General features: G+C 43.0%; 1 protein-coding gene across 1 annotated transcript in view; it reads right to left on the bottom strand.

The window, feature by feature from the left end:
* The window catches only part of crhr1 (corticotropin releasing hormone receptor 1), a 150,420-nt gene that overhangs the window by 34,679 nt on the left and 93,815 nt on the right, over positions 1-21,926 (bottom strand). Inside the window, exons 6-7 of the mRNA XM_024432904.2 lie at positions 21,388-21,494; positions 2,580-2,700 (exon numbers count right to left, since the gene is read on the bottom strand). Coding sequence (XP_024288672.1) covers positions 2,580-2,700; positions 21,388-21,494 — 228 coding nt within the window. The remainder of the gene's footprint in view (positions 1-2,579; positions 2,701-21,387; positions 21,495-21,926) is intronic.

Genomic DNA, 21,926 nt, shown 5'->3' with positions numbered 1-21,926 from the left:
ATGCCTCTTGTGTCTGAGCCGTTGAATTGAGATTCTACTTTGTCTCTGTACTGACGCTTAGCTTGTTTGATAGCCTTGTGGAGGGAATAGCTGCACTGTTTGTATTTGGTCATGTTACCAGACACCTTGCCCTGATTAAAAGCAGTGGTTCGAGCTTTCAGTTTCACGCGAATGCTGCCATCAATCGACGGTTTCTGGTTAGGGAATGTTTTGATCGTTGCTATGGGAACGACATCTTCAACGCACGTTCTAATGAACTCGCACACCGAATCAGCGTATTCGTCAATATTGTTATCTGACGCAATACGAAACATCTCCCAGTCCACGTGATGGAAGCAGTCTTGGAGTGTGGAGTCAGCTTGGTCGGACCAGCGTTGGACAGACCTCAGTGTGGGAGCCTCTTGTTTTAGTTTCTGTCTGTAGGCAGGGATCAACAAAATGGAGTCGTGGTCAGCTTTTCCGAAAGGGGGGCGGGGCAGGGCCTTATATGCGTCACGGAAGTTAGAGTAACAATGATCCAAGGTCTTTCCACCCCTGGTTGCGCAATCGATATGCTGATAAAATTTAGGGAGTCTTGTTTTCAGATTAGCCTTGTTAAAATCCCCAGCTACAATGAATGCAGCCTCCGGATAAATGGTTTCCAGTTTGCAGAGAGTTAAATAAAGTTCGTTCAGAGCCATCGATGTGTCTGCTTGGGGGGGGATATATACGGCTGTGATTATAATCGAAGAGAATTCTCTTGGTAGATAATGCGGGCTACATTTGATTGTGAGGAATTCTAAATCAGGTGAACAGAAGGATTTGAGTTCCTGTATGTTTCTTTCATCACACCATGTCACGTTAGCCATAAGGCATACGCCCCCGCCCCTCTTCTTACCAGAAAGATGTTTGTCTCTGTCAGCGCGATGCGTGGAGAAACCCGTTGGCTGCACCGCCTCGGATAGCGTCTCTCCAGTGAGCCATGTTTCCGTGAAGCATAGAACGTTACAGTCTCTGATGTCCCTCTGGAATGCTACCCTTGCTCGGATTTCATCAACCTTGTTGTCAAGAGACTGGACATTGGCAAGAATAATGCTAGGGAGTGGTGCACGGTGTGCCCGTCTCCGGAGTATGACCAGAAGACCGCCTCGTTTCCCTCTTTTTCGGAGTCGTTTTTTTGGGTTGCTGCATAGGATCCACTCCGTTGTCCTGTTTGTAAGGCAGAACACAGGATCCGCGTCGCGAAAAACATATTCTTGGTCGTACTGATGGTGAGTTGACGCTGATCTTATATTCAGTAGTTCTTCTCGACTGTATGTAATGAAACCTAAGATGACCTGGGGTACTAATGTAAGAAATAACACGTAAAAAAACAAAAAACTGCATAGTTTCCTAGGAACGCGAAGCGAGGCGGCCATCTCTGTCGGCGCCGGAAGTACACAACCTGCCTTGTTCAAGGACAATTTCTACCTTGTCAGCTCGGAGTTTCGATCTTGAAATCTTTGGGTTACTAATCCAACGCTCTAACCACTAGGCTACCTGCCGCCTAAAATCACTGCGCCACTCTGGAGGCCTCTGGGTTGTTTTGAGCACGCCCAGTTTGTCTTCTTAGGTCAGATATTGACAGTGAAGGTTGGATTCATTCATTTCTGAGGGCTGGGGGGCCGGAGGGGGTGATGAGCTAATTAGAAAAGTACTAGTAAAGTCTAATTGAAAGAGCTGGGAAGGAAAAGAAGCATGTTCTCTTTTCTCTGAGATGAGGGATGTTTGCAGAAGCAATAACATCAAGAGGCAGGCGAGCTGAGGGGCAATTAACAGTGAACCAGGACGACATGATGATACTCCAAAGCCTGTTAGGTAGTTCGGAGTATGTGTGCGTGCGCCCGGACCCTGGATATGTTTTTGAAATGATAGCTGTGACATTGCAATCCAATTTGATCGGAGAGAGGAAAAAGGAGGATGAGTGAAAGTGAAAGTTTGAATGTGTGTGTGTGTGTGTGTTCATTAGTGAGCCTGGAGAGGGGGAAAGTAATAGAAGGAAAGAGTGGGGATTTTTGTATGGGTGTCTGAATGTGTGTGTGTGTGTTTCCTTATCTGCATGAATGTATTGCCCTTCTGTGTTTGTGTTGCCTCACAGTGTATCACAGCAAACTATATACAGGTAACTGCCAAAATAAAGGAAACACTTGAGTTGTTTGAGCTGTTATGGTGTGGGGTGCATTTTCATGGAATGGTTTAGGTCCACTCAAACCCTTAGAGGGCAAGGCAAGTTAAACAGCAATAAATACACAGCCATTCTGAGTGATCAACTTCAGTCTATGGTGTGTAATTTATATCCTGATGACATTGCCCCCATCCCATGGGCACAAGTGGTCACTGAATGGTTTGATGAGCATGAAAACTATGTTTACCATATGTCTTGCCCATCTCAGTCACCAGATTTGAACACTTGCCAAGGCACATTGAAGCGGTTCTAACAGCTTTTGATGGCGCCCTTTTAGGACACTTTATGCTGTTTCCTTTATTTTGGCAGTTACCTGTATGTATATTGCATATAAAGCGGCCTGAAATTGATGTACAATTAACTCCCTTGTACTCACCACATTGCTCTCGTGCACCTCAGGGTTCATGGTAAGCTGTACGACGAACCAAGTGGCGTTCCTCAGGATGAAAGCTGTGATCAGGTTCCAGTGGATGATGTTCCTCAAGCAGCGGATACTCCTGGGGGGGAGAGGAGAATAGAGGAAAAGGTAAGCACGGGTACCTATTCATTATACTGTACAGTGCAACATGGTATCAATGCTATGCATCACATTGTGAATCTTTAAAAAAAAGATGTGTATCAAGGTTCTTGATGCCTAAATCAATACATTGCACTGTAATACTCCTGGTGGTAGAGGAGAGAACAGAAGACAGGTTAAGGGCTGGTGGTATGTAGTATAATTATTGCAGTGTTTGAAGTGAGTGCAGTTTTTCCTTCTTCGGTATAATTATGACATTTTGAGTCGAGCACGCAATTCCTCATGCTATGCAATATAATGTTGGTAATACATATGACGGGATGATGGATAATGGGACCATAATAAAAAGAGGAAAAGTTAAGAGACAGTGGGGAAGTTTGTGTGAGTGTGTTTTGTTTGGATGTGTGTTTTGCATAATTAGTACAGTATGTGCATGGACTATGGCCGTGTGTGTGTGTGCCACAATTGACATATTCCCTACAGTAAGTCTAAAGAGCTAGACAAGGCCCGTTCCCTCAAGCAGGGGGTGTATCACTTTCTCTGTTCTGTTCTAACCACTTTATCCCACCTCCAGTGGCAAAGCAAACCACCTCACAATAATCTCCTAAAACCCTATAGCAGTAGAGTTGGGCAGGCTGATCAATCTTTTCCCCAGGCCTCAGTAGGACCAGCAGGTTCTTCAACCCACAGGAATGACTGATTGAATTGGACCAGCTAATGCATGGTTTATTAGATCAGTCAAGGTTGTAATTCACACAATTGGTGTACAAACGTGGAGGTAATAAGACACCAGGAAAGGAAAGCATCCAGGACCAACCTTCTTAAGAATACATTTCTTTGTAAGTGCCATTTTCTTCCTCAAGCTTAGAATTAAACTACGAAAAGTTGCTAGTCCTCAGTAATGTTATTTTAAATGTTCTTAAGCTTCTTCCTATGTTTCTTCCCATTAAAAAAGTTATGAAGAAATTAGATTCTTGAAAATAATGTTGGATTGGATTTCGTCTTGGAAATGTACTTCATTCCAAGATAGCTATACCCTTGTCTTAAACTCACGGCAGTGAGAGGAAAAAGCTAATGAAAGCAGTTGAACATGTTTAACCCCCCAGAGTCAATGTCAGCCCCCCACAGAAATGTATTTAGCATAATAAAGAAATCCCCATAAAGAACAATCAGTTTAACCTACAGATATCTGTGAAAGGTGACAGAGCTAGAGTGTTCGTCAGACCGTTTTGCTCTCCGATCCCCCCCAAGTGTCTTGGGACTCGTATAAAGTCGGTAAAACCGATCTACCAACTTCTATCTGTAGTGTCTGAACGTTTTGGGCTACACACTAATATCCCTCTGTGGAAAGGTGAGACCATCACGGACACATTTTTGCTCCACATGCCTCACAAGACTCGTCTGAATGTTCTTTTCAAAATTCGTCAAGCTCTTTCAAATTGGTCATTGATCATTTCTAGACAACCATTTTCAAGTATTGCAGTAGATTCTTCAAGCACATTTAAGTCAAACCTGTAGCTCGATAACTCAGGAACATTCACTGTGTTCTTGGTAAACAACTCCAGTGTATATTTTTGGCCTTGTGTTTTAAGTCATTGCCCTGCTGAAAGGTGAATTCATCTCTGTCTGAACCAGGTTTTTATTTGGGATTTTGCCTGTGCTCCATTCCATTCCTTTTTTATCCTGAAAAACTCCCCAATCTGTAAAGATGACAAGCATGCCCATAACATGATGCAGCCACCACGTGCTTGAAAATATGCAGAGTGGTACTGTGTTGTAATGTAATGTAATGTGTTGTACTGGATGTGCCCCAAATATAACACTTTGTATTCAGGACAAAAAGTGAAATGCTTTGCCACATTTTTGGCAATATTACTAGTGCCTTGTTGCAAACAGGATTCACGTTTTGAGATATGTTCTGTTCTGTACATGTTTCTTTATTTTCATTCAGTCATTTAGGTTAGTATTGTGGAGTAACTGCAATGTTGTTGATTCATTCTCTGTTTTCTCTGTGATAACAGGCATTAAGCTCTTAAGCTGATCTAAATTGGAGTGGTTGTGAAATCATTGAGCGGTTTCCTTCCTCTCCGGCAACTGAGCTAGGAAGGACACCTGTATTTTTGAAGTGACTAGGTGTATTGACACACCCTCCAAAGTATAATGAAATGAAAATTCCACCCAAAAACTCGTTTTTACTATTTGTGTAATTTGTCATTGTTGATATAGTCCAAAAATGTTCTGCAAATAACAATAACAATCATGTTAAGATATACAACTTTTAAAATAAAGAAATACAGCTGGTATGATGCATAAACAATGGTATAATGAAACAAATACCAAAATGTTTTTGGGTGGTTTTCCTTTTAATAACTACACCATGTACAAAGGAATTTTCAAATCAAATCAAATTTGATTTATCACGTGCCGAATACAACAGGTGTAGAACTTACAGTGAAATGCTTACTTACAAGCCCTTAACCAACAATGTTTTAAGATTTTTTTTAACAAGTGTAAAGTAAAATATTGAAAAAAATAAATAAAAGTAACAAATAATTAAACAGCAGAAGTAAAATAACAAGCGAGGCTATACACAGGTGGTACCCGTACCGAGTCAATGTACGGGGCACCAGTTAGTTGAGGTAATTGAGGTAATATGTACACGTATATAGAGTAAAAGGGACAATGCATAGATTATAAATAGAGAGTAGCAGCGTAGAAGAGGGGTCTGGGTGGCCCTTTGATTAGTTGTTCAAGAGTAGTATGGCTTGGTGGTAGAAGCTGTTAAGGAGCCTTTTGGACCTTGCCTTGGTGCTCCGGTACCGTTTGCTGTGCGGTAGCAGAGAGAACAGTCTATGACTAGGGTGGCAGGAGTCTTTGATAATTTTTACTGCCTTCCTCTGACACCGCCTGATATAGAGGTCCTGGATGGCAGGAAACTTGGTCCCCGTGATGTACTGGGTTGTACACACTACCCTCTGTAGTGCCTTGTGGTCGGAGAACAAGCAGTTGCCATACCATTCTGTGATGCAACCAGTCTGGATGCTCTTGATGGTGCAGCTGTAGAACCTTTTGAGGAACTGAAAACCCATGACAAATCTTTAAAGTCTCCTGAGGGGGAATAGGATTTGTCGTGCCCTCTTCACGACTGTCTTAGTGTGTTTGGACCATGAAACTTTGTTGATGTGGATACCAAGGAACTCGAAGCTCTCAACCTGTTCCACACCAGCCCCGTCTATGAGAATGGGGACATGCTTGGTCCTCCTTTTCCTGTAGTCCACAATCATCACCTTTGTCTTGATCACATTGAGGGAGAGGTTGTTGTCCTGGCTCCACACGGCCAGGTCTCTGACCTCCTCCCTATAGGCTGTCTCATCATTGTCGGTGATCACTGTTGTGTCATCTGAAAACTTGGTGTTGGAGTTTTGCCTGGTCATGCAGTCATGAGTGAACAGGGAATACTGGAGGGGACTGAGCACACACCGCTGAGGGTCCCCCGTGTTGAGGATTCAGTTGTAGATGGAGGTGTTAAGTCCCAGGGTCCTTAGCTTAGTGATGAGCTTTGAGGGCACTATGGTGTTGAACACTGAGCTGTAGTCAATGAATAGCATTCTCACGTAGGTGTTCCTTTTGTCCAGGTGAGAAAGGGCAGTGTTGAGTACAATAGAGATTACATCATCTATGGATCTGTTGGGGAGGTATGCAAATTGGAGTGGGTCTAGGGTTTCTGGGATAATGGTGTTGATGTGAGCCATGGTGGACATGATAGACCGGATGGCAACCTTATGGCCCCTGGTACGGGACACACGTGCTGGAAGCCCAGGAGGCCCAAGCACGGGTGTACAACAGAGGGACACAAGAAAGAGACTTCCAGCCAGGAGACAAAGGGTTGGTGTTGGTCCACACCTCAGAATGTACGTTTTTGGACCAATGGAAGTCCTTGAAGGTGGGTGAAGTTAACTATAGGGCCAGACAGCCGGGACACAGGCATCTGACCCAGATTTACCATGTGAATTTGCTGTAGAAATGGAATGCACATGATGTACTCGACTCAGACGGCAGGGAGTGGTGATTGAAGGGAGACATCTTTCAGCCCGCTGGCTCCACCCCTGAGCCTTATATGGACTTTCTGCCCCAACGAGGCAAGTCTGTGGGTCATTAAGCCATGGACTGCTTGGGGATGAAAGAGGAAGCGGGCTGCACAAACAGAGAAAGGACTGAGAAGGAAGCCTGTGTTATGGAGTGTGAGACAAGAGGGAATGATCTGTGTGATTACTCATTGTGACCTGGACTGTCTGATTACCCCCACTGTGTACCGAACCAATTTGGCTGAGGACCCGAGTTTTAGGATTACCCCTGGAGAACGGAACGGACAAAGAGAACGGATTGTGGGCTGTGAACTGGTTACTGAATTCTCCCCTTTCCCAAGGTGTGCTCCATAATAAATTCCCCATTCGTATTCTAGTTGAGCTTTATGTGCGTGTTTGGTTATTGAACATGGTGACGCGGAAAGCTCACCCCCTTGAGCCTGCTACAATACACAATAGCACAAATCAAATCACATTTTATTTGTCACATACACATGGTTAGCAGATGTTAATGTGAGTGTAGCGAAATGCTTGTGCTTGTAGTTTCGACAATGCAGTAATAACCAACGAGTAATCTAACCTAACAATTTCACAACAACTACCTTATACACACAAGTGTAAAGGAATGAAGAATATGTACATAAAAATATATGAATGAGTGATGGTACAGAACGGCAATAGGCAAGATGCAGTAGATGGTATCTAGTACAGTTATACACATGAGATGAGTAATGTAGGGTATGTAAACATATAAAAGTGGCATTGTTTAAAGTGGCTAGTGATACATGTATTACATAAAGATGGCAAGGTGCAGTAGATGGTATCTAGTACAGTATATACATATGAGATGAGTAATGTAGGGTATGTGAACATTATATGAAGTGGCATTGTTTAAAGTGGCTAGTGATACATTTTATGCATTTTTTACATTGTTAAAGTGGCTGGAGTTGAGTCAGTATGTTGGCAGCAGCCACTCAATGTTAGTGGTGGCTGTTTAACTGTCTAATGGCCTTGAGATAGAAGCTGTTTTTCAGTCTCTCGGTCCCTGCTTTGATGCACCTGTACTGACCTCGCCTTCTGGATGATAACGGGGTGAACAGGCAGTGGCTCGGGTGGTTGTTGTCCTTGATGATCGTTATGGCCTTCCTGTGACATCGGGTGGTGTTGGTGTCCTGGAGGGCAGGTAGTGTACCCCCGGTGATGCGTTGTGCAGACCTCACTACCCTCTGGAGAGCCTTACGGTTGTGGGCGGAGCAGTTGCCGTACCAGGCGGTGATACAGCCCGACAGGATGCTCTTGATGGTACATCTGTAAAGGTTTGTGAGTGCTTTCTTCAGCCTTCTTCAGCCTCGCTGTCTGTGTGGGTGGACCAATTCAGTTTGTCCGTGATGTGTACGCCGAGGAACTTAACTTACTACCCTCTCAACTACTGTCCCGTCAATGTGGAAAGGGAGGTGCTCCCTCTGCTGTTTCCTCAAGTCCACGATCACCTCCTTTGTTTTGTTGACGTTGAGTGTGAGGTTATTTTCCTGACACCACACTCCGAGGGCCCTCACCTCCTCCCTGTAGGCCGTCTCGTCGTTGTTGGTAATCAAGCCTACCACTGTAGTGTCGTCAGCAAACTTGATGATGGAGTTGGAGGCGTGCATGGCCACTCAGTCGTGGCTGAACAGGAAGTACAGGAGAGGGCTCAGAACGCACCCTTGTGGGGCCCCAGTGTTGAGGATCAGCGGGTTGGGGATGTTGTTACATACCCTCACCACCTGGGGGTGGCCCGTCCAGTACCCAGTCGAGCTTGATGACGAGTTTGGAGGGTACTATGGTGTTAAATGCTGAGCTGTAGTCGATGAACAGCATTCTTACATAGGTATTCCTCTTGTAGAGATGGGTTAGTGCAGTGTGCAGTGTGATGGCGATTGTGTCGTCTGTGAACCTATTGGGGCGGTAAGCAAATTTGAGTGAGTCTTGGGTGGCAGTTAGGGTGGAGGTGAAATGGTCCTTGACTAGTCTCTCAAAGCACTTCATGATGACGGAAGTGAGTGCTACGGGGCGGAAGTCGTTTAGCTCCGTTGCCATGGCTTTCTTGGGAATTGGTTTTGGGATCGTGAAATGGCGGCCATCTCCTTCTGCGCCATTGAAACAATGTTTGCTTTTTTATTTTTACTCAGCTACCAATAGGTGCTCTTCTTTGCAAGGCATTGGAAGAACTCCATGGTCCTTCTGGTTGAATCTGTGTTTGAACTTCAGTGCTCGACTTAAAGACCTTACAGTATGTGTGGGGTACAGAGATGAGGTAGTTGTTCAAAAATCATCTTTGACACTACTATTGAACACAGAGTGAGTCCATGTAACTTATTATGTGACTTCTTAAGCAAATGTTTTCTCCTGAACTTATTTAGTCTTGCCCTAAAAGTGATTGAATGCTTATCGACTCGTGACTTTTCAGCTTTTCAGCTTTTCATTTTTTATTAATTTGTAGAGATGTCGAAAAACACAGTTCCACTTTGACATGATTGGGTATTGTGAGTAGGCCAGTGACAAAATCTAAATTTAGTCCATTTTAAAAATTCTGTTACACAACAAAATGTGAAAAATTAAAGGGATGTGAATACTTTCTGAAAGCAAGTATATGCGCACATGTACGCACACACGCATGCATGGCTGACATGGCTATACCTAGAGGTTCTGACAAAAACAAAGCCCTTTAAGCTTTGAAAAAAACATTTGAATTCTTAAATGATTAATGGCTAATCCACCAGAGACTGTTTGGAGTACAGCCAATGTAGACGTTGTCCTCTACCTTTCCCTCTGTTTATTTTACTCTCACAAGCAATTTCACTAATTCCTCTGACTCTCTCTCTCTCTCTCTCTCGTCTCTCCCCCCGCTGTGCGTCATCTTTCATTTTAACCCTCACCTTCGTTCACCCTCACCTCATTCCTTCTCCCTCTTTCAAAATGACCACTGTAATTTACTCCTCATTTTTTCCCCTATTTCTCTCTGTCCTCAACCTTTATCTCTTCTTCACTCGCTCTCTTTCTGTCATCCCCCCTCGTTTTATTTTTCTCTCTTTCCCCCCCTCTTCTTTTCTCTTCATCAGGCTGGACTAAATTACCGGAGGCAGAGGAGACTGGACCCATATTTCCTTATCCTCCTACTTGTCCCTGAGATCGTATTGCTGGACAAAACCATTTGTTAGGATGGAGTACAACAATTCACAAAAAAAGTAAAGGGTTACTGGCTCAGTTCCCTCCAGACATAACCTTACATGTCTTACTCTTCATTTGTCAGCCAAAGAAAGTATGAAGCTCTAGAAATCTACCTCACTTCTATTTACAGATGCAGCTCATGGAGATCTCAAAGCCTGAACGAGGAGGCCAAATTGCACTCTATTCCCTTTGTTGTGCACTAATTTTGAACATGGGCCCTGGTCAAAAGTATTGGGCTAAAGAGGGAATAGGGTCCCATTTGGGATACAGCCAAAGACTGCGATGCTCTTCTTCAGTAAAACATATTTTGGAGTATGGTTAACTCTAGCTAGTGGGTATGCCGAGTTATACATGTATGTTATGTTTCCAATTAAAGTAGACATTTGAGCAGTCCGGGGGCTGACCGATCAAATCCTATTAAATTAAAGGGACTTAAAAGCAGTCTAGAAGACAAATAATTGAAGTACAGACACTCACATAAACCCAAAATATCTGGTGTGTGTCATACAGGAAATGTCACTTTTAATCTGAAATCAAAACACTAAGGAGGTTGAGGTTTCAGAATGTTTCTTTTTGTAGAGTGTATGTAGACAGTCTCTTGTTGACAGAGTATCTAGGAATGGACAGAGACACACACATACTTTCAAAAGGATTATCTTATATAAAACGCACCTTGAAAGGCACACACACACACATGCACACATGCATACTGTACGCAGCGCCCCTGGTCGTCACAGCTCTCCACAGACAAGTGCCTCAGGGATTGTGTTAGAGTGTGCACATTAATTTATTTTAAAGTGCAGGCTTCAGAGGAACAAATGGGGATATTAGAGGCATCAAACGATTCTTTGATTTATTTGCCTCTGCATATCAATGTATGTAAAAAGGGAAACAGAATGGCCCTGAAGAGGAATGCAATACAGGGCTTGGATGGAGCTCCGTGCTGTGTAAGAGCAAAAGACTGGCCTGAAAATGAACTTCATCATTATTCCTTTCATTTTAATTTGATTAATAATAAGACAATTCATGTAATTTCACAGGGAATTTCAACTTTTGTTATTAGAAAAGTGATAGAGAGGAGGACAAAGTGAAGCGACATTATGAAAAGAACAATAAACACAAACTCAAATTGCGATTCTCTTCTCCAGGCCCTAAACCTATTTGCAGTGTTTCTTGAATGTGCCAGACTGCCCAGCGCACAGTTTATTCATTGGGGAGTATTGACTATAAGCACATGACCAATTTACAGGGTTTACAACAATACGAGGGAGAACAGGATATGATGCTTCAGTAGCTTTTAAGCTATGTCCTGGAAAATGTTCTTGTTACTTACAACCTCATGCTAATCGCATTAGCCTATGTTAGCGCAACAGTCCCGAGTTCTGGACACCGATCCGATCCTAAATAAAGGTTAAAAAAAATATATTTAAAAAAAATCCAGTTCACAGCAATTCTGTGTGACTCAGTCAGTAGAGCATGGCACTTGCAACACCAAGGGTTGAGGGTTAAATATGCCAAATATATGCACGCACGACTGGTTAAAAGCATCTGCTAAATGGGATATATTATATTTTCAGTAAGTCCCCTTTTTGCCTCCAAGAGGATAAAACACTCTCAAATCCTAACAAACCTCTTTCACAAGAGTTTTACAGCGGTAGACATGAACTAGAATGAAAACAGGCACCTCAGTTGTTTCGGGTCTCTAAAACAGGATTTGGTTTTAAAAATGGTCAGAACAGAACATCTCCAGTTGGTTTACCCAAAGGCAGTTTCTAAAAACCAATGCCCTCCAACCTCACTATAGGAGGCAGTCTCTCTCTCTGTCTGTGGGTTGATGTCATCACGCATCAATAGAGTTGACATGACATGACCGCCAAAGATGGACACTGGCGAGATGTCTTCAGGGGAGGGACTGAGGTTCCAAGGTTCTGCCTGCGTCCTAATTGGCACCCTACTCCCTTTATAGTGCACTACTTTTGACTAGGGGTCTGGTCAAAAGTAGTGCACTATATAGGGAATACGGGGCCATTTGGGACACACACTCTATCTATCTCTATTGAGAACATGCCAAGACTGTCAAGCTGTTGCCTAGCTCCATGAATGACAAGAGAAACTCTACGTACTAAATTATCAAACACACCCACACCACCAGCAGTGATGTAGCCCTTATCTAAATGAAGAGAAACAAGCTTCTCTGTATGGGGTCCCAGGCTATATGTGGAGGTTCGGAATGAGGAATTGATACGCACACACACACCAGCCTGGCCTCAGAGCCATATGAAACATACTTTACATATTTCTGAGCACCTGCAAGACTATGATACCTACTAGTAGTCTAGCTACTTCAGACGGAAACAAAAGTAGGGAGGTTGGTCAAGGAGGATGGGTAAGTGTGATGCGCAACTGTCTAGCAACCCAAACGTTGCGTGTTGGAATCGTGTCAGGAAAAACTAGTATTTTAGCTAACCCTTCCACTAACCCTTATTCTAAACTTAACCCAATTCAACCATCCTTCTATGTAAATTCACCTAACCTTTGTCGCTTTAGTTCCCCCAACCTTTAAAGGACACGATCCGAACCTTTGTAGTTAGTTCACCTAACCACCAACGTGAATTCTCCCCGGAATTCTCCTTTGTTGTTAAGACGCAACAAGCAACCTGATTTTAGAGAAATGCGTATAATACTACATGACTTCCAAGACCCTTCCAAGACCTATGACATCATCCAATTGAGCAGACCTGCTGGTGTTTTTACGTCCAACAATGCAAATTATAATATATATATATTTTTTTATATATACTTGGGGGGCCATAATAAAAAACCCAGCGGGGCAACAGTGGGGAACCCAGCTATATGTCCTCTAATTCATATGATATTTTACGACTGCTATTCCATTCATAATGTAATTTAACACAATGTAACATATATTACTAAATGGAGTGTCACAGAATAAAACAAATTTCCCTGAGACCAAGTTACACACACACACACACACACACACACACACACACACACACACACACACACACACACGCACACGCACACGCACACGCACACGCACACGCACACGCACACACACACACGCGCACACGCGCACACGCACACGCACACGCACACACACACACGCACACGCACACACGCACACACGCACACACGCACACACACGCACACACACGCACACACACACACACACACACGCGCGCTTTCTGTTCTCTGGGCTCAGTCCTAGTTCAAATCTCTGGCAACAGAGACCTTGTCAAAATCAGACACAATTCTCATTCTTACTTTCAACTCCAGCATCCAGACTCTAACCACCAAGCATAGCTGAGCAGCAGGGATCTGCAAAATAACAGATTACTTCACAAGAAGTTAAATGAGACTGTGGTGCAGTGCAGTGTTTAAAGCCACACTGGGCTGGGTAAACATGGGGGCATGGCCACAAGTGTGGTAAAACCAAGACCATTCAATCCCAGAGCAGTCCTACCAGAAAATGAGTGTTCAAACCACACCAGAGGCTGCAGCTGAGCTAAGTACCATGTACAGTATATCTAAAGCGGTTTACCTGAAAAGGATATTATGCATATCAACATCCACAACATGCAGTGGCTACATAAGTATTCCCACCTAGAACTCATTAGAGATGTTCTGTTCTAGACTGTGTTCTATTTTTGACATGTTCTATGGGATGTTATATTCTCGTTCATTCTATTCTGTATCGTCTACTACTCTAATACAATACTAGGAACAAGCGCCCTTGAATAATACATTGTCATCGATGTACCCTCTTGGTTAAAGTTCTGATTTTGAAATGGTTAAAATAGATTTCTGGGTGCACTGGAATCCCCTAATAATTTCCTGTTTGTTGTGGTAATAGTAATCAATAGGGAACCCAAGTTCGTGTGTGTGTGTGTGTGTGTGCGCATGTGTATATATGTAACTTTGCAGTGGTGGAAAAGGTACCCAATTGTCATTCTTAAGTAAAAGTAAACATACCGTAATAGAAAATGACTCAAGTAATAGTGAAGGTTACCAAGTAAAACACTACTTGAGTAAAAGTCTAAACGTATTTCATTTGAAACATAATTAAGTATCAATTGTAAATGTAATTGCTAAAATATACGTAAGTATCAAAAGTAAAAGTAAAAGTATAAAACATTTCAAAATCCTTATACTAAGCAAACCAGACGGCATGATTTTCTTGTTTTTTACATTTACGGATCGCCAGCAGCACACTCCAACACTTAGACAAAAATGTACAACAAAGCATTTGTGTTTGGTGAGTTCGCCAGATCAGAAGCAGTAGGGTTGACCAGGGATGTTCTTTTGATAAGTGTGTGAATTTGACCATTTTCCAAGCATTCAAAATGTAATGAATACTTTTGGGTGTCAGGGAAAATGTATGGATTAAAAAGGACATTATTTACTTTAGGAATGTTGTGAAGTAAAAGTAAAATGTGTCACAAATATAAATAGTAAAATAACTACTTAAGAAGTACTTTATAGTATTTTTACTTAAGTTTACTGTAAGTTTGCATGTGAGGCGTAACTTAGTACTTTGTAAAGCTCAATGACATTTTCATTTTGAGTTTGAGTAGCAGTCACCTGCTGTTGAACTATGAAGGGGCTTCCACTGCAACAAGCCGTTTGAAGACACCACCAGGTCAAGCTGAAGCCTCCCATGACCCCTCACCCCAGAGTCCTGCCTCCCAGAGCAGGCACACACGGGTAAACAACACCACCACACATGTGCAGGTCTCATGGGCAGCCGAAAATGTCAACCGAAGCCCCAGCTTGGGTTTGTATTATTAATATATAAAAATATCATATCTGGGCTAACTATTCCCTTGTGTGTTGTGTGGCAGAAATCCAATAATTAAAGGTCAGAGATTCTCTGAATCACTAACTTCTAGCAGAATGAGATGATGAACATGTGAGTTCAGTTTACTCAGCAGAGAGACACAGGGAGTCATCCCTTCCTTGTTTTTTTAAATTTAGGCTTACAGCAAGTTCCAGCCTTGGTAAAAAAAAATAAGAAGAATTATGTCCTTTTTGATATACCACACTTCTGCCATTGTGCATTACCAGATAAAGTGATTCTGAATCAGTATAAATGAGAATTGACTGGTTCTTTCAGTCAATTTCTATTCATGTATATTACATTATACACCATTAACCCAGATCGCAGAAATGAGGTCTGTTCAGCCATTAATAAGTATTATTTCATCCCCCAACGTCAAATACGTTGATGAACAAACATCACGTGTTTACACTAGAGTCAAGTCAGCTATCTGTGTGACTGGTTAGTGCTTCTGCTTGCTCAACTGCAGGCTATTTGACTTGACCTTTTCAGGAGGATGTAACGCTGGAGTGTGTGTGGGGAATGGAAATTGCATCTGTGAGTTGTGTGTGAGAGTTGTGTGTGTGTGTGTGTGTGTGTGTCTGTGTGTGTGAGTACAGGTTACCCATCAAGATAATGTCTTGCCTTAGATGAGTCACTGGGTCTCTCTATAATGACTCGATGACTAAAACTACCTCGTCGTCAAGGTTAGAGAGTACTTGGGTATTGAAGCAAAGTAGCATAATCAATGGTCCCATGTTGTTCCCGAATGCCTTGAAGGTTGTCATAAATTACTCCCATCACCCCAATCATCAAGAAGTCTCTTTATGGAGTTGTAAGGATTAAGGGCATGAGTTCAATCTCCTCAGCCTCTCCCCTTCTCTGGCCATCAGATTTGTCCTTGACGTAGTTGGTACGCAACATTCATTACACCTTTGGAAGGTGCTACAGTTTGAAGTCCTAAACTATGTAATTAGTACTTTGGTCAGGGTAGAATTTGTTTAAAAAGTCGTTAGTGAAGCGAAGTGAAATTAGACAGACACGTGGCTAAGATGCATTAAACCAAATAAAAACTGAACATAGTGCCATTGGCTACATCAGGAAGCCCTTTGAAGCACTAACCAGCAGTGGACTGAAGGCTCTGTTTCATATTTCTGAGCTCTGGGCTCTTGTAAAAAAGAAAGCAGGATCAGGGACCCCACTCCAGGAAAAAAACATGCCACATCGCTGTTAAAACAAGCCTGTTATCGTCCCCTTTAAGTAACCGGAAAAGTGCCTTGGTTTACAATGAGGACATCTCTAAGTTGGGTAGAAGTGTTGTGGTACAGTATCTCTGCAGCTTTTTGCTTTACTTTTCCTTTTTGGTAGCAGAATGTCCCTTTCAACAGGGTGCTGTATTTCTATCAATGATTTGCAGCTTGATTCAATGCTGATGTTAAGTTCATGTTCGGTACCTTGGCAACAAAGGTCTTTAACAACATGTTTGAACGGGAACTCTGCAAAACGGACTCTAATGAAGAGGGCTCAAGCAAAGTTAATAACAAATAAGGCCAAGGTGAAACATTGGCTGGCACTAGGCTAGACAGCTTTTCGCCTGATGCGTTGATGCCAGCCAGTGCCAGGTGAGCTGTGACAATCACTGACAGGCACCACTCCAGCCGTCACGCTAGAATGCGTGCTCTGAAAGTGGGCGAGCAGCTGCTTTGGGATCCAAAGTTCCGCCACGTTTGTTCCAAGTGAGAACACTGGCTTATGTCTTACACTTTATTATATGAATAGTATCACAGTTTTGAGGGAGTTTGTGCTGCTGTACAGCCCAGGGCACTGTGCTGAGTGGATCTTTACTACATGTGATCTCAAGGGCCTAGTGGTACAGTAGGGTTGACAGCAAACCCCTTCCCACATCACCACAGTTCCTCTCATCTTACTGGCTTATCTCTTGGTTAATATCCCTCTCCCCAGGGAGTCCTGTATCTTCACTATGCACATTCTTGAAAGCATCAGCATTTCCCGTTTCATGCTTTAAACCCCCTCCCCACTGTGAACAAACTTGGACAGAGTCATGGGTATTGTGCTGCAAACCAACCTGGTCTCAGAGCATTTTGTATTATTCTGTACATAAATCTGAGACACTCCATTTAGTATGATATGTTACGTTTTGTTACATAAGACAGATGTTTACCTAAGGCAAAAACAAAAGGAAGGTGGCTGGTCGGGGTGGATGGGTAGGCATATAACGGGAATGTCTAGCTACTCAAAGGTTGCGAGTTCAGAAATTATCACAGATAACTTGAGCATTTTGGATAATTAGAAGCATTTTGCTACTTTGCAACTACTTAGCATGTTAGCGAACCCTTACCCTAACCCTTCCCATAACCGTTAACCCTAGTTTAACTCTTTAACTTAACTCCTAAACTTAACCCTAACCCTATCTATCATGGGTCCTCAGATCCTCAAAAGGTTCTACAGCTGCACCATTGAGAGCATCCTGACTGGTTGCATCACTGCCTGGTATGGCAACTGCTCGGCCTAAACAGCAGGATGAAGAGGCACATCACTGGGGCCATGCTTCCTGCCATCCAGGACCTGAGGAGGCCCTAAAAATTGTTGAAGACTCCAGCCTTGTCATAGAATGTTCTCTCTGCTACCGTATGGCAAGCGGTACCGGAGCGCCAAGTCTAGGTCCAAGAGACTTCTAAACAGCTTCTACCCCCAAGCCATAAGACTCCTGAATATCTAATCAATTGGCTACCCAGACTATTTGCATTGCCTCCCCACCCCACCTCACCCTCTTTACACCACTGCTACTTTCTGTTGTTGTCATTCCATGCATAGCCACTTCAATAACTCTACCTACATGTACATACTACCTCAACTAACCGGTGCCCGCTCACATTAACTCTGTACTGGTACCCTCCTGTATATAGTCTCGTTATTGTTGTTTTACTGCTGCTCTTTAATCTCTTATTCTTGTCCATATTTTTTGAAACAGCATTGTTGGTTGGGGGCTCATAAGTAAGCATTTCACTGTTGTATTCGGAACATGTGACTAATACATTTGATTTGAACCCCTAGCCTAGCTAATGTTAGTGAGCTAGCTAACATTAGCCACCTAGCTAGAATTGTTAACATATCATACAGTTAGCTTATTCATAACATATAATACAAATTGTAATTCATAACATATCATACGAAATATGCGATGGACATCCACAAATTAATACATACTATACGAAACTTAGAATATCATAAGCATTTCACTGTTGTATTCGGCGCATGTGACTAATAAGATTTGATTTGAAAAATGGAGTCCTCGGATTTACATACGAAATGCTCTGAGACCCGGTTGTATAAACGCCTGCTCCTTTACCTGTTAACAAAATGAGGGGGGATAGATCAGGCAAAGATACTGGTTAGCTACGTGAATAATGCCTCTGTCGTTTTCACAACAGGGGGTTTTCCATTAGTGGATAACAGCAGTGCTGCTCTGCTTGTCCTTTTCCACTGACGCAGATTCCCCCTGGTGTGTTTCACAGTCCAAATGGCATATCACTGCGTTGGTAACACCCTGCCAGTGCAGTGCTGGGGTCCTGGGTATGTTCGCTGTCGGTGCGTTTCTCAGTTCACTGGGGAGCTGAGGAAAGCTGGCCAGGGGCCATCACTTCACACTGAGACCATGTGTCTCTGAGGTCTGTAGCCTCCTATCCTCTACATCCCCTGTCTCTTCCTCCTGCTGCTACGTCAGTATGGACGGGAATAGAATCCGCCAGGTCCTCCTAGTTCAGGGATCAGTGGAAAGTCAATGATCTAAAGTCGTTGTTTCCCTGATAAATCTTTTCCTCTTTCGTAATCACTTAAGTGTTAAAATAATTGACGAATCATGAAGTTGTGTACAAAGTTTCCAAGTGGTGGCAATTACAAAACTTGTGCACGAGAAATATAACACGAAAGTAATTTAGGGCCGTCCAATTCAACACAATTCGATACATGTCAGCTGAAGCTCCCACGCAAACAACTAAGCCCTCGTCCATACAAAAGCACCTTTACCTCTTTTACACTTATGCGTCTGTATGTTTCAGTGCTCGGCAGTATCTTACCAGATGTCAGCAAGTGTGAATGAAAGGAAGGGTGAAGCAGAAGTGTTCTTCCATGGATGCTTTGTCTACAACTCAAACTCGGCAATACCGTTCACAGTGCATTGGGTGCCTTAACTCAGTGGGGCTTGAACAAGTAGGCATAGCAATGTGTTTACCCTCTTCTTACCGTTGTGTTCCCGGACGGAAAATAACCTCAAGTCATTCAATCTAAACGTGTCCGCACACTAAACCAGGCCTGGGGTGTTCACTGAGTTTGAATAGGAGGTTTAGGACTACCCAAACAAAGTGTAACCGAAGCTTATGTGCAGACACTAAACCTCTTAAAAGTGGTTTCCTTGGCCGAGCTACCCAAACAATGCGCATGCATTGAATGCACTGATACTGTGCAGCAAAGCATTACACGATCAAAGAAGAGCGTATACACTCAGGAGTGACAATGATGTGCATTGTTTTTCAACTGTACAATGCATTCAGGCAGTGAAGCTATTTTGATTCATCTCCGTAATCTGATAATCCTTCAAATTGTATTATCGATTTTGTAATCAGTCCTGAAGAGCAGATTAGAGGGGATATAAAAGGAGGATATATAAAAGAGAAAAACACACCTTTTGACTTTCGATTTTATGCCAAAAGACATTGAAGGCCTATAATCTCTCAAAACGAGGCATGTGAATGAGAAAGTACTCCTTTCAGGGACTTTTCTTCTGCCGTTACAGTACGTACAATGTATGACTCACACAGCTACCATTCTCCTGTGAGAGGTCTATACCCGTGAAGAAGCCAGAGGGGCTTTAGAGCCAACCTTTTGTGTTGTTGTGTGTGTGTATGAAATATTAAAAAGGACAGCTTTATCACAGCCAGATCAAATGAAAAGATAAAACAGGCCGTGATTTCAGCGAGTTCAGCCCATGTGCGGAGAAGGAGTAATGAAGTCTCAGGGTGTGTGTGTGTGTGTGTATGTGTGTGTCCATCTGTTCCTGCTAGCTGTTTTATTTCAGTTCAGCGCAGGCCGGCCTATCTGCTACTTCACAACTTTAGATTTTCCTGTCCTCTATTCTTTACATACATACAGTACGACCAATCCCAATAGCTTTATCACACACCACTCTCCATATCAGCTGAGATGGTCAGAGGTTAATAAACAGGGCACTGATGTCGAAGATGTAACTGTGTTAACCAGATTGAGTGAGCCTAAACAATCTTCCTCTGTTGTCTCAACTCAAATGAGACTTCTTGATGATTGGAGCAATTGAAGCAGTGAGACAGTATCTTGCTGACATTAATCGGACCAGATTAATCGAGGATAATCCAGGATAATCTGTTCTAAACATTTTCTTACACTATATGTTTAATCTCAGAGTCCAGATAATCTGTGTTGGTGTGGCCTTTGAGAAAACACAGACATGCGTGGTTTTTGGCTGACTGACATGTTGGGTTGTTAGTGGCATGCTGTTTGTCACGTATCACTGCCTTCACCACCGCACAGCGCCTTCACTGGTCAACACCTTCCCAAACAGACATAATTTCAGCATCTAGTTTTGGTTTATATTTGGTTGAGTTGTCAACTAACATGAAATCAATGTGAAATAAAAAATAAATAAATCACCATGTCATTGTCATTGGATTGAGGTAAAACAATTTCCTTACGTTGATGACTTTTTTCAAATCCAATCATTTTCCCACGTTGATTCAACGTCATCACATTTTTGGGGTTGAAATTACGTGGAAACAACGTTGACTCAACCAGTTTTTGCCCAGCGGGTGGGCCCTGGGAGTCCAGAATGAGAGTGGATTTGTCCGTGTGTGTGTGTGTGTGTGTGTGTGCGTGTGTGTTCGTGCGTGCGTGCCTGTGTGTGTGAATGTATTTGAATAATAAACGCCACTCCAGCAGGACACACTTCACTAATATGCTGGACAAAACCGAACAAGGCTGCATTACACCTAGGTCAAACCAGCGCTGCATTACATTCACCACCTCATACATCCAACCTTGTCATGAGTCAGAAAATCAATTTAGACATTGATGGGTCATGACAGAGCATGCACTGCAGGGTTGAGGGCCGGGCTGGTGGTACACATAATGACATATCATCCCCCCCCGGTGAGTGACAAGTATCGAGCACAAGAACGTGGATCCTGTCTACTGAGCCATTAAATAACATGAATCTTGGCAGGATTATTATAGAGTATTATGAACTATGGAATAATGGTATTTTCTTCTCGGTTTCATACTGTACTGTTTCATGTTGTATTGGATTGAGTATGAAACACTTAGCCGTAACCAAGGCTATGGGGTTGTGTGGGAGTGACATCAGAACATAGGATGTGTTGAGGAACGTGAAGGAACGTGACAGGCGGTGTCGTGTTATTATCTGTTTCTGTTATGTGATGTGTTGGATATGATGGAGGAATGACTTTAGGAGGAGGACAGTGTTACTCACCTCAGCCTCATAAAGAGGATGAAGGCCACCAGCAGGGCTGCCAGAGAGATACAATGTCCCATGTAGTTTATGATCACCGCTATGTGGTAGTGCAGCTTGCTCTTTTTCTGCAGAAAGGAGGGGGAAAAAAGCCAGATAATACACCCAAAAAATACAGTAATATGCAAACAATAGTGTGGACACACAAATCTATACTTGGCAGTGTACGTCATTGTCAAAGTTAATATAAAATAGCTAATAACTTCATGAGAGAGAGAGTGCACTTATTGCCTACTGTTAGAAACAGTGCAGAATGTATCATCTATGAATCGTATTATGGCAATTGCTTGGCATCCGACTATAAGGCGCTGCAGAGGGTAGCGCGTATGTCCCGAGTACATCATGGGGCCGAGCTTCCTGCCATCCAGGACCTCTATGCCAGGCAGTGTCAGAGGAAGGCCGTAAAAATGTTATAAGAGTGCAGCCACCCAAGTGATAAACTGTTCTTTCTGCTACCGCACAGCAAGTGGTACCGGAGCGCCAAGTCTAGGACCAAAAGG

Source organism: Oncorhynchus tshawytscha, linkage group LG09 (genome assembly GCF_018296145.1).
Source record: "Oncorhynchus tshawytscha isolate Ot180627B linkage group LG09, Otsh_v2.0, whole genome shotgun sequence".
In the NCBI taxonomy this organism is placed as follows: Eukaryota; Metazoa; Chordata; class Actinopteri; order Salmoniformes; family Salmonidae; genus Oncorhynchus; species Oncorhynchus tshawytscha.
Note: the sequence above shows the minus strand (reverse complement) of the source record. Positions and strands in the feature narration are given on the sequence as shown.